Source organism: Centroberyx affinis, unplaced genomic scaffold (assembly GCF_046629955.1).
Source record: "Centroberyx affinis isolate AG114_WGS23_722 - 3 ecotype Tasmania unplaced genomic scaffold, CSIRO-AGI_Caff_v1 ptg003790l_1, whole genome shotgun sequence".
NCBI lineage: Eukaryota > Metazoa > Chordata > Actinopteri > Beryciformes > Berycidae > Centroberyx > Centroberyx affinis.
In genome coordinates this window covers 65,335-78,168 of record NW_027281658.1, presented here as the reverse complement: position 1 = coordinate 78,168, position 12,834 = coordinate 65,335, and the positions used below count along the sequence as shown (strand labels likewise).

The following is a 12,834-nucleotide window of genomic DNA, read 5'->3' as shown; positions in this document are numbered from 1 at the left end:
TGTGCATGTGTGCGTGCACCTCTCTATTTCTGTCCATCTACGCTCAGTCTGTGCGTGCGTGTGTGTGTCCGGCTGCTCAATGCAACACATCAAATAGGTTGCCAATGTGAGTGAAGTAACAGAAGAGTGACACACACTTGACACTTGAGTAATGGTGATGCATTGTAAAGTTGTTGCAACATCATAGATATATGGTGTGTGTGCACTAGCCCTCTATCTCTGAGTGCCAGGACTTTTTTCACTTGCCTTTTGTAGGAAAAATGCATTTTATTGCCTCAAGAAAAAGTGCCACCTTTTTTTCAGAGCATTCCACCTTTTTCTGTGCGGTTGCTCCAGGCGCTTCAAGATGGAAAATATTTAATCTCCTTTCAAGAAGCACTTCTCTGGGTATCACGCTAATCAGCTCTTTGACTATCAGGGTTAGAAGTGAATTTCCGAAAAAGGAGATCAAGGCACTTGACATGCAGATAAAATAATCATTTATAGAGGCAAACAACTGCTTGTCAAAAGCCATTAGAGTCTTTTGTGTGCTGCTGTCATACTACAAAACCCACCAGCAGCACTTCATCTCAGCGCCTCTCAGAACCTTGCCAGTACTTTTGTGATGAAGTCTGGTGGACACACACTCTTTCATGGTTAAACTTGGCTACTGTGGGCCATCTTTTCCGAGTAATCTGACAGTCAGCTGTTACTGTACCGTGTCACAGCTGCTGATATTCTATTTCCTCTTTCTGTGTACAGCCTCTATATCAGGTGATGTGGGTGTGATCCATGTGTTGGAGTCGGAGGAAAACCTGGAATGGGTCCTGAGCGCTGGGCCCAATCCGCCTTATATGGTCATACTGGAGTCCCCGCTCTTTACCAGGTACAATAACACATCGTATCATGTGGAGGGAGTGCCTGCGGTGATTCTTGATGACAATAAATCTCACTCTCTGTTCTCTCTCGCTCACTTCCTCAAACAATAAATCTTTTTTGTGTACCTAGGCAAATAATGCTTACACATAATTCTTTGCATTTGTTTTAAGTTATTTGGAGTAGCAAATGGGTGGGTAGTTACCACATCAGGAAAATTTATATAAACTCAATCAATGATAAGTTGTCAATTACAGACAAAATATACAAAATTGGTATTTACTGTGCTGTGATTGCCTTCTTGTACTCATTGTATTGTGGCAAATCCCTCCTATCTGGAACTGAAGAAGGCAAACCATATTTGCAGAAGTATTTGACCCAGATTTCCCCTGTACATGTACTTGTATTTATTTCCATTTTCCCGTGCCCACCCTCTGCTCCTCAGATCCATCATGATGAAGCTGAAGAACGGCTCCAGCAGGGTGGCGGGGGTTGCTGTTGTGGCCCCAAACACAAACCCCGCTGAGGACTTCTCTCCGCACACCACCTGTCCCAATGAAAATACAGGTGAGTGGGAGTTGGCATGTTAAGACCTGTCAGTCGATATTACGCAACAAGGTACAGAACTGACTTTTAATTCCAGGATCCCTCAGTGGAGGCCTAGGAGGGCACCGCTCTTCACCAGTGAGCGGCAGTGCTTCTGTCAGTCTCTGTGTTTGTGAACAAATTGTGCAACTAAATTATATTTGACCCCCTCAACATAGGTGTTATGTCTCATAACCTTATATTTCTTCCTTTTCAGTTTCCTCTGCCCTGTGAAGTGTTTCAGCTATAAAATGCCATAGATACTGTATACATGACTGTTTTTTTTTAAATTATACAGCAGGTAGTTTCAGCCAAGCAATCAAAATGGTCATTTCAGTCATGCTGATAATTGGTTTCATTGGGGGGAAGGCTTTGGACCGGTCTCTTTCCCTTTTGTTTCCTTCACCGGTGATCAGATTTGAATGAAACTCAGAGTAGGGCTGGGCAATATATCAATATTATATCGAAATCGTGATATGAGACTAGATATCGTCTTAGATTTTGGATATCGTAATATTGTAATATGGCATAAGTGTCTTTTCCTGGTTTTAAAGGCTGCATTACAGTAAAGTGATGTCATTTTCTGAACTTACCAGACTGTTCTAGCTGTTCTATTATTTGCCTTTACCCACTTAGTCATTATATCCACATTACTGATGATTATTTATAAAAATCTCATTGTGTAAATATTTTATGAAAGCACCAATAGTCATCCCTACAATATTGTTGCAATATCGATATCGAATTATTTGGTCAAAAATATTGTGATATTTAATTTGGTCCATATCGCCCAGCCTTAACTCAGAGAAATGACACATCTCATCACTGCACTCCAGCATTAAAAAAATTACACCGATTGGCCAAAGGGGGGCGCTACAATTACTGGTCAAAACAAGGTGGTCAAAACAAATCTGTTGATTGGCTGTGAGGGGGCTGCATCATCTGCATCACATTTACTGTTGCCTCGTTTGCATAAGAAGAAAAATGGAAGTGGCTACTATGCTAACTATTGTGGTCAGGGAGCTAGATAGCGATCTTTATTTACATGACTTTGAAGAAAACAGACAGTGGTCAGTCACCATTGTATAAAAGTCATTCTACCTAGCTGCATTACTGCCCTCTTTGGTATTGCCGCCACTGACAAATTCTCTCTGTCTGCCCCTCAGGTGTTTATTCGGAGAGTTATGATCCGACCATGGCTCACTGTAATGTGACAGTGTGGAACCCGCGGGGGAACGGTCTCTCCTACGAGGAGTTCGACTTCCCCATCTTCTCCCTGAAAGACGACAACGACACTGAAGTCATACGACAGGTGAGCATGAGGCAGTCGGGTGAAGTTCGTCGTACATGCTGATCTTTTGTCTGTTAATCCTATTTAACGTCGTTGCTTTGTACTTTGAGTTACTGCTTTGTTTAACTGTGTTTAACTTGTCGCTGCGCTACATAGTTGTTTGATTGAATTTTTTGATGGATTCCAGGAAGTTTACCATTTGCCTCTGGTGTTAGCTAATAGAAATTCTTACTAAATTGCAGCAACATTAGAGCTCAGTTTCCCCATTAATGGCTGAGATTAGGTTGCAGTCAAGATAATTGTTACCCTGAAGCCAAAATGAGTGACAGGTTGTGGCTTTTTATCTTGAGAAGAATGTCAAAACTCATTAGCTGCTTTTTCACCATTTTATTGTGGCAAAAACAGACAGTTAATATGACTCTGATTTTAACAATCCTCTCCTGATTCACACTTGACTGGATATATGTACGTGTCTCCGCCCTCAGCCAGCTTTATCTTGCCACGGATTACAGCTCACATCACTGAGCTACTGAGCTCAACATGACCCATTAGTTTAATTTCTGTTTAATCTCAGCTCTTGGTTTCAGTTCAGTGATGGTAGCAGATTGCAGATTTTAACTTATAGACTGTTGATATTGCTCTGTGGCCTGTTTTAGCGTTTTGTTATTGCTCTGTGAAGGATTGTAGCAATGATTGTTGATGTTTTTATGACTTTATCACTTTTTAATGACTTAGTCCAGAGATTTTATTGTGCATTGGTATAAGTTTAAAACTATATGGTTGCATCCTGCCCTCTGATGGGGTGGCAGGGTGGAGAAGTGGATAGAGAGATTGTCCCGTAAGCAGCAGGTTGCAGGTTTCATCCCCACAACAGCAAAAGTGATAGATTTATAGGTTGGCAGGTTGGTTAGGGAGGCCACCTGTCTGGTAGTTAATGGGTTGCTGTGCCCAAACCTGCCAGCGTGCCCCTGAGCAAGAGCACCTAACCCCCATGTATATGTTCCAACTTGCTCCAAGGATTGAAAACCAGCTTCGACATTAGCTAAAATACTATGATGTAGCCTAACTCTGCAGCCATTTGCTTACAATATGTCACTGTGTCACTATCTCTGTAAAAAACAAACCCATACATGCAGATGTGTTCATGTGTTTCTCCATTAACAGTGCTATTTAAACCATAACCGCGCTGTGAATGGCAGCATCCCTGCGTACCCGCTGTGTGCCATGCAGCTCTTCTCTCACATGCACGCTGTCACGGACACAGCCACCTGCATGAGGAGAAATGACATCAACTTCAGCATCAACCCAGGTGCACACACATACATGTATATCTATCTAAGTATATCTATATCTAACAGGTGCCAAATGGCAAAAAAAATCCCTATGCAATGTCTCAGCAATGCAAGTACATAGGAAAGAGAACATACATCCGATGTGCTGCCCACCGAAACACAAAGTGCATGTACTATGTGGGAAGACACGCAAATGTTGGAGCTGCATATGAATTTACAATACATGTGAAATCCACTTTTTCTACATAATTGACTTTTCCAGTGTTTAGAAAATAATAAAAAGTTCAGGGAGAAAATGACACATTAATGCTAGAATTCGCTCAGTTTTAAAGTAAAGCAAAGAGGCACTCTTGACTTTTTTCCTCCTGCAATGTGGAAATTGAAGTAGTCAATTTGCAATTTCAGTGTTTCTTTTTTTTGTTTGTTTTTTTATTAACTCTAACCGATATCCATGTCTGTATCCTGCCCTTTAGAGATGGTGTGTGACCCATTGGGTGACTTTAATGTCTGGGGCTCTACCAAGCCTCTCAACAACACAGCCAAGGGCCACAAGCAGAACGAGAGCATGGTGATAGCAGCGGCCAGGGTGAGTGGCTGGAAACGGCCCGTCTCCCTCTGTGTTTTTTCAGCAAAGGGGGTAAAAGAAACTTAATGCCATATTTCACTATATAGTAGAACATTTGTTACTTTCATGAAAACCATTGATATTCATGTCCAATAAGTCATAATCCTTTTCTGTGCTTTATGTCTTCAAGAAATAATTTTCCCTGCTTTCACTTATTAAAAATATAAGCTATGAGGAAAAAGCCTAAGTGCAAGTGCTATCAAGGCAGGTAAGGTTAGGACTTGCCTGATTATGAATTCATATTGATATATGTGCATTTACAAAAAGTAATTGCTCTACCCAAGTGAAATATCGCTCCATATGAAACCTGTGCAAATCATTTCATGTTTTGCTCAACCGTAATGCATTGCAAGTAAAGCAAAAGACAAGATGGGCTGCATTCCTGCATAGTTTGTTACCACACTTTGATTTATGGAGCCATAAAATAGGCCATGGCACGCTGAACTGAACTACTTACCCAGATATGATCTCTACTTGATAGATCCCCCCTTTCTCCTCTCCTCTCCTCTTCTCTCATAGCTGGACAGCAGGTCATTTTTCTGGGAGGTTGCCCCGGGAGCAGAGGGTGGAGTCACAGGGTTCGTCACCCTGCTGGCGGCCGCTCACGCCCTGCGTAACGTCACCCAGGAGGCCCACCCTCCACGCACCATCCTCTACACCTTCTTCCAAGGGGTCAGTTCCGTCAGATGACAGATTTCCACATTGACAAACCAACATCCATTTTAAAGTGGCGGTTCAACTGATTGCAATTTGGTTCAATCTCTCCTATGTTAGCCCCTGTATTCAGCTGGCACCACTCTTTTTTTTTTTAGCAAGTTGTGGTAAAAGGTGCATGTAAGGAAGTGCTAGTTGTGGCTTTTGTTGTTGCTATAAGACCATTAAAAATCAGTTTGAAGTGCGGTGCTCTTTTGGTAAAAGTTATAATAATTTTGACTTCTAGCACTTGGCATTTTGAGTGCTAAAACATGCCAAGTTCTAAGAGATTTATGGAACGTGCGAAACAGCAGCCAATGTTGTAAAGAAAGGTCACCGGTGACAGCCATAAGTTACGTGTACACCGAGAATCTTTTGATAGCGCTGGCTTCTTTTTCTTATTTTCAATAAAATGGACTCGCTGCTGCTTGTTCCTCAGGGCCTGTTTTAGTGCTCGGTCTGCCAAGTGTTGTAAGTTAAAAGCAACTGTTACCAAAAGAGCTCTGCACTTCAAACGATTTTCAATATTTCATAGCAACAGCAGGAGAAACAACCCAGCATCTCCCACAAGTATCTGTTGAGTGCTGGTAGCTAAAAACGAGATGTCTGGTGGACATAGAACCATATTCTCCCAGTTGTTTATTACATTAAATGTAAGTGCATTAGAGAAAGTAATGTTAATGACTTTGTTCCTGTTTGACCCCAGGAAGCCTTCGACTACATCGGCAGTTCGAGGATGGTGTATGAGATGGAGAATGATCAGTTTGCCATCGACCTGGACAATGTTCACTCGGTTGTGGAGATTGGACAGGTATGTCTTGTCTATTGTGTACACATCATACTGATTCAAAACAGACAGATCATTTGTGTTTTAACCTGCATGGAGTATCAGATGGGTGGAGTTTACGTAATCATGACAGCGCAAAAAGTGACTTTCAAATACTCCTGTGATTTTCTAAACGTTGGCACTCTTTGCACGTTGTTCATGGTGAACCATACCCATACATATTATGTTATTATTATATCATTATGTTGTTTTTGCTCACCCTAGGTGGGACTACGTACCAACTCTAACCTGTGGCTCCACTCTGACCCTGTGTCAAGGAGGAACAGCAGCGTCAATGATCAGGTTTGTATTTATGTGTAATGCGGATTTCTCTCTGTCTTCATTCATTCATAATTTTGCCCAATTTACCTCAAGGAGATGTAGTTAGGAAATGTACAATTAATGTGTTTATTATGCTAAAGGATCCTAAAAGATGTTTTACAATACAACCCACTATGATGTAGAATATTATATGACAGTTAAGGAACTAATGCATTTAAGATCATTGAAACTTCCTCAGGCTTGAAAGGAGTGACACAGTTAAATGAGCGACAGCCTCTGTCCTCAATTAGAGCAGAACGATGATGTCACAGGATTAACTCAGTCACAGAATGTAGTACAGTGAAAGTAGGATAATGAGCAAAAGTCTTGCAGTGTGTGTGTTTATATAACATTTAGGTTTTGGGTGCGAGTGCAACCATCAGCATCACTCCCTCCAATGTGTTCTGTTTCAGGTGAGGCAGCTCATAGGCAACTTGCAGTCGGCTGCCACAGGTCTAGGCTTCTCATTGGTCGAGCCCAATGTCTCTCAGCCGCTCCCGCCCTCTTCCTTCCAACGTTTCCTGCGAGCTCGGCCAATCCCTGGCATCGTTATCGCAGATCACCAGTCTGCTTTCCACAATAGGTGACTCAGGTTTTCTTCATCCCAGTGCCGTCATTTAACACTATTCCAGTTTATCATCATCATGGTTGCTACACAGAGCAGGAAATTAACTGACTTGTCCACTGGCCATGGTGGCTGATGGATTCTAAATCTTTGACAAATTGGGTTTTAGAAACAAAAAGAACCCTCAAATGATGGTTGAATAACTAAAAACTTATCAGGCACAGCCAAAATAAACCAGGATTGGTTGGTGGCTGATGTTAATTTCCCACTCTGTTGTTATCAGTTGCTTCAAGGAATTGCCATTCATTGCATCCAGTGGTCTGTTATAACTTCCATATATTTCTCCATGTGTGTTGAATATGTTTCTGTTCTGTGTGCAGGTACTATGAGAGCATGTATGATAATGCAGCATACCTGAACCTAACTTACCCAGCAAACCTGACACAAGAGCAGCAGCTGGAGCATATTACCGAAGCGGCTGAGGTAATACACTGTTGCATAAATCACCAACGCACTCTTAAATAATATTGTTGTTGAGTACAGAGTAGAGTTTCTGAGTTTCCTGGTGGCAACGATAACTCAGTCTTGCTGTTTTTCCTCTGCGTGTGTCTGTCAGGCTCTGACTGAGGTGGCCACCATGACGGCCCGCGCTCTCTACAAGCAGGCAGGCGGAGCAGACGCCCAAGCAGCCAACATCAAAGCAGAGTCTCAAATAGTAAGACTGGGTGTTTGATACCCTGGGAATCAATAAAGTACCTGTCAAGATATAGCTATCTTACTTACAAGCTTTCTTTTGCTATTTGTTTTATCTCTAGCTCTTCTCTGTAAAGTTATAACCTTTTTCAGATAAGACAAACAAAGCTTTCTTTTGCCTTTTCTTTGTAGGTCTCTTATTGACTGCTCATTTTTTCTCTGTGTGTGTTTTTTTTTTTTTTTTTTTTTTTTTTTTTTTTTTTGACCGTGTCTGTCTGCTTTTCTCTCCCTCAGGTGACCCAGATGCTGTATGGCTTCCTTGTACGGTCAAATAACTCCTGGTTCCAGGCAGTAATACCCCCAGAACTCAAGAGCCTTCTGAGTGAGTTGGGATCTAATGTTCATTTGTTTATTTGTCCAAGTGTGTTTTGTGATGTTTCAGACGCCACTAATCCGATTTTGATGAAATGTACTATTTTTTTTCTCCATTATTGATGCAGTAGGAAAGCTGAGAGGGAGACAGAGTAGAGGAGACACTAGAAAAAAAATTCTGTGGCGCATCGTATTTGCTTCCGGGTTTTTTGACCGCTACACTGTCTCCTGACGCAAACATGATTTTTTCCGTTCCTGCTCTGTTTTCCACCTCAGAGCCCGAGCCACCAGAGTACTACGTTGGCGTGGCGCTGACGTCCAGCCAGGCCCGGACCTCCACCCGCCTGGTCCAGTACCTGCTGGCTAACCTGACCGGCACCGCCCTCAACATCACCCAGGACAACTGCCATAACCAGAAAAGGGACGACGACGACACAGAAAGCAAACATGTAAGACCCGTTACAGTCTGCCCTTTATGTTTCTACATTCCCTTATTTTTGTTTGGCTTATTTTTTATGTTTCCATGTTTTCAACCCATTTTAATTTTTTGTTATTCTTAATATTGTGGTCACTGAAATTACTTTTTCTTTTCTAACTTCACTCTTCTTTTCCTCACTAGTTTTCCTTATGGTGAATGCCGGCTGGGTGGGGGGAAGTGTGTTTGAATTATAAATTGCACCTGTCAAGTGCTATTTCCTTCCATTTTTCTTTGAATGTAGTACAAATAAACAGGTATTAAAAACATAAATGGCTGGATGTGGCACTGGAGGGAGTGTCTTGAAATGCCAATGGGTGGGGAGTTTTTGTTCCAAAATGGGCCGGAAAGTGAGTGGAAGCCAAAAATCTGCTGGCAGCTGGCAAAGTAATCGTTGAGTCACTGGTATTGATCCACAAACCTATCAACCCCCTGCAGATATATTACGGTCATATTGTGCTATGGAGCAGTGATAATCTCATTTATTGTCCTTTTTAAAGAAATTCTAATAACAAAACCATCTCCCCTGCCTCCCCCAGATGTTCTCCTACCTGTGGGTGCAGGGCGCGGCGCCTCCCAACAGCACAGAGCGGGAGGGCTTCTGCGTCCGCTCCTCGGTTCGCCTCTCCAAAGCGGTTTCCCCGGCCTTCGACCTGCTGCATGAGTACAGCTCCAAAGACTACTCCACATGGACGGAGTCGCGGTGGAAGTTCATCAGAGCCCGCATATTCCTTGTGGCCAGTCACGACCTGGAGGTAAGCCTGGCCTCTACTCATCGGTGTCAGAGAGAATAGAATTACGCTGGTTTATGGGTTGTTTTTTTTTATTTTACCAGGCAGTTCACTTAAGAACAAATACTCATTTACAAGGATGGACTGGCAAGAGATTAGCCTCTTGGGGGGGGGGAATAAAAACTCAGACATACAAACATTCAACATTAAGGGGCGTAACAGACAGACAAACATATTTGGTAGATTTAGTACTAAGAAATGTACTAAATATACCAAGGAGAGGGAGCATTGGGTCTAGAGCTGCAGCGATTAATCGATTAGTTGTCAACTATTAAATTAATCGCCAACTATTTTGATAATCGATTAATCAGTTTTGAGTAATTTTTTAAGAAAAAGAAGTCAAAATTTTCTGATTCCTGCTTCTTAAATGTGAATATTGTCTGGTTTCTTTACTCCTCTATGACAGTAAACTGAATATCTTTGGGTTGTGGACAAAACAAGACATTTGAGGACGTCATCTTGGGCTTTGGGAAACACTGATCGACATTTTCCACCATTTTCTGACATTTTATAGACCAAACAACTAATCGATTAATCGAGAAAATAATCGACAGATTAATCGACAATGAAAATAATCGTTAGTTGCAGCCCTAATTGGGTCCCATATGTCCATATGTTATCCCATATATCTATTTCTGTCAGTAGAACAGAATGGTAGGAGGGTTAAGTCTTTCTCAAACCGTGACAAAGCGGCCATTAGCCGATATTTGTTCTCAGTCCTGGGGTGAAGCTCTGCCAGAATACTTTTCCGTCTTCTATTTCTGTCAGTAGAACAGAACAGCAGAAGGGTTAAGTGTTTCCCTCCCTGTTCCTCTCCTAGATGCTGACTCTGGGCGTCGGTGTGGCCATCCTGCTATCGTCCCTGCTGCTGACGTACATCATCAGCTCCAAGGCCGACATACTGTTCAGCTCGGGGCGGGAGCCCGCCAACGCCACCTACTGAGCCGACACACCTTCAGAGGGGCTGCAAACCCACGACCACTACTACTACTACAACTACTACTCTCCCAACCAAAACATGGACAGGGCCTTTTTCTAATAAACACACACAAACAGGTACACAGACAGCTTAGACGCAGCAGAGCGGCTTTTAGACGACGACGACGACGACGACAGTGACGACGACTCGGCGGTTATGGACTCACTCAGGTGAGGTGGGACAAGAGGACTGGACTGGACTGGATTGGCCTGGATGGATCTGGACTCATCAGGGTCAGAAATCACTGGTCTGGCGCCAGCTGGCCCCTCCAGTGTAAATGATGTTCATATTTCTGTTTTTGATTTTGTTTTGTTTTCCTTTTTATTGTCAAAGAATGTTTTGTTTACTGTACCATGGGATAGGCACTAAGATTCAAGCATCATTTGACCATAGTGTGTGTGTGAGAGTGAGTGTGTGAATAAGTGGTTGTGTGATTCTCTGTGTATGTACAATTGTGTGTGTGTGTGTGTGTATGTATGTGTGTGTAGGAGCTTTGTGAGAGATTGTGATGGTATGTGCAATAGCTGTCTTTTCTCTGTCTGTAGTTAACTTATCAGTCATTTCTAATGAAAAGGAACCACTTCCTTGGGGATTTGGGTTGGGCTGATGAATGAATGGTCAAATTAAAAATGAAGGTTTGGCAAAATCCGGAAATGTATGGTAAAATAATTTGATAATTTCTAGGTCCTGAAAAGTTGGAGGAATTTACAAATTGTGGAAAATTGTTGAAAGGTATTGTTGTGCAGTCCCAGTACACATATAACTACACATTTATGTAGTTGTAGACCCACTGTACTTTCACATATTGTGATATTTGTGTTGGAAAGAAGAATCTCCTAACTCTATAGGGATCTGGTCTAGTTGACAGACACTAGCCATCATGTTGAACAGCAGCCAAAATCTTCAAATCCTGTCAGGAAATTAATGTTTAGAAAAAGTTTTGGGAGTTTTGAAACTGAAAATGACTTACACTCTTTTGGTTAGTAACTTTTCACAGTGTTTCTTTTAATGATATAGATACTTTTGAAATTTTTTGATGACACCATGCAAGAGGTTTTAATGTGTTGATGGATATTCGTTTAATGACCGGAAATCAATGACCAACTGGGGAATAATTGTGTGATGCCTTGATAAAGAAATAAACATGGCTTCTTTTCCAGTTTTTCCTTTTAAAGTGATTGAGTTGAAAGCAAAAATGCACCAGATTGAAAACAAAATGTCGACAGACCCTTGACATTTAATTGATGTTTGGGTCTAAAGAGCTGTTGACTTATATAGGAGTGTCTGCAGATCCTGAAACAGTTATCTAAACTCAGGCTCTTAAACAGTATTGAATACTATTAAATACCGAATTTTAAGTCTTAGATTGAGTTTTAGAGGTTTTGAAAATGTCATGGTTTCTTGTTGCTGTGGTTTTCTGGTGAGAAATCAGCCCAGTCACACAGATCGATATTCTGGCAGGACTACAGTTGTTTTCATTTTCACATTTATTTCAGTTGTGAAATTGGTCCTTATATTTAATTCTAAAATAGTTGTAAAAAGTCTTGCATTTAACTTGATGAAACGTGCAAGCCTGTAAATAACATTAACACATCTGATAAAATATTAGCATTTAATCAGGAAGCTATGATCCCTTTTTCCCCTAATTGGTAAAAGCTACATTATTTAAGATGTTTTCTGTTAAGATGGCTATAATTTTGAGGAAAATCCTACTTTTTGGTTTTGTTAAAGTACAGTATAGTATCATATAATATAGTCAGAGATGTAGTGGAGATTAAACCCACCTAAACTCAGTTTACCCACCTTTTTATGTTGACAGACATAAAATCATAGTATACACCATAGTAAATGGCATCAAACTGATGTGTTATACAAGAAAAGCGTTAAATTAATGCTTTTCTAAAAGTATAACTGATTTTTGTTTATTTTGGTGGTTAGTATGCCTTAAAATTATATAAGTGAGTTTAGTTTAGCTATGGTTTACTAAGGGAAGTGGTTCTATGTAGAACCATAATGGCTCAAAGAACCCACTGATTTGTTAAAATAAATGACAATTCAAAATGAAGCACTTAAGGTGTTTCTTCAAAACATATTTTAGTACTGCTGGTGTGGAGCATAAACAGCACCGTAAGGTCATACTGCATGTAGAAACATTTGAACTTTTGAACTGCATGTAGAAACATTTGAACATGTGAACTGCATGTAGAAACATTTGAACATGGTGCTACGAAGAACATCTCTGAAAGGGTTCCTTACAGCACTGTAAAGGTTATACTGTATGTAGGAACATTTGAAAGTCATTTGCTTATAAAATGGTTATTTTTTGAGGACAGAATCGTGTATGTTTTTAAAATATTACATATGAGTTTCAGCTTATTTCCAAAATGGATATATAGTGTTTTTGGAATCCCTTCATTTGAGCATATGGCCCCATGGAAAACCTTTCCAAAATGGTTCTTCATTGCACCAAA

At 41.1% G+C, this 12,834-nt stretch overlaps 1 protein-coding gene across 1 annotated transcript; it reads left to right on the top strand.

The window, feature by feature from the left end:
- The first annotated feature begins 69 nt into the window (after window positions 1–69).
- ncstn (nicastrin) lies at window positions 70–11,517 on the top strand. The gene is made up of 16 exons (XM_071541117.1): window positions 70–106; window positions 742–865; window positions 1,301–1,422; window positions 2,607–2,752; window positions 3,896–4,040; window positions 4,497–4,609; window positions 5,168–5,320; window positions 6,048–6,152; window positions 6,393–6,470; window positions 6,902–7,071; window positions 7,434–7,536; window positions 7,670–7,768; window positions 8,041–8,128; window positions 8,395–8,567; window positions 9,133–9,348; window positions 10,205–11,517. Exons 2-16 carry the CDS (start codon window positions 834–836, stop codon window positions 10,325–10,327), a joined length of 1,866 nt encoding a protein of 621 aa, XP_071397218.1. The 5' UTR covers window positions 70–106; window positions 742–833; the 3' UTR covers window positions 10,328–11,517.
- The last annotated feature ends 1,317 nt before the right edge of the window (window positions 11,518–12,834 follow it).

Bases quoted from the DNA above. Each gene is read 5' to 3' on its own strand.
- ncstn (XM_071541117.1), top strand. From the start codon at position 834: ATGGTCATACTGGAGTCCCCGCTCTTTACCAG. The intron at 6,471-6,901 runs GTTTGTATTTAT...GTTCTGTTTCAG, and splicing joins ACAGCAGCGTCAATGATCAG to GTGAGGCAGCTCATAGGCAA. The intron at 8,568-9,132 runs GTAAGACCCGTT...TGCCTCCCCCAG, and splicing joins ACGACACAGAAAGCAAACAT to ATGTTCTCCTACCTGTGGGT.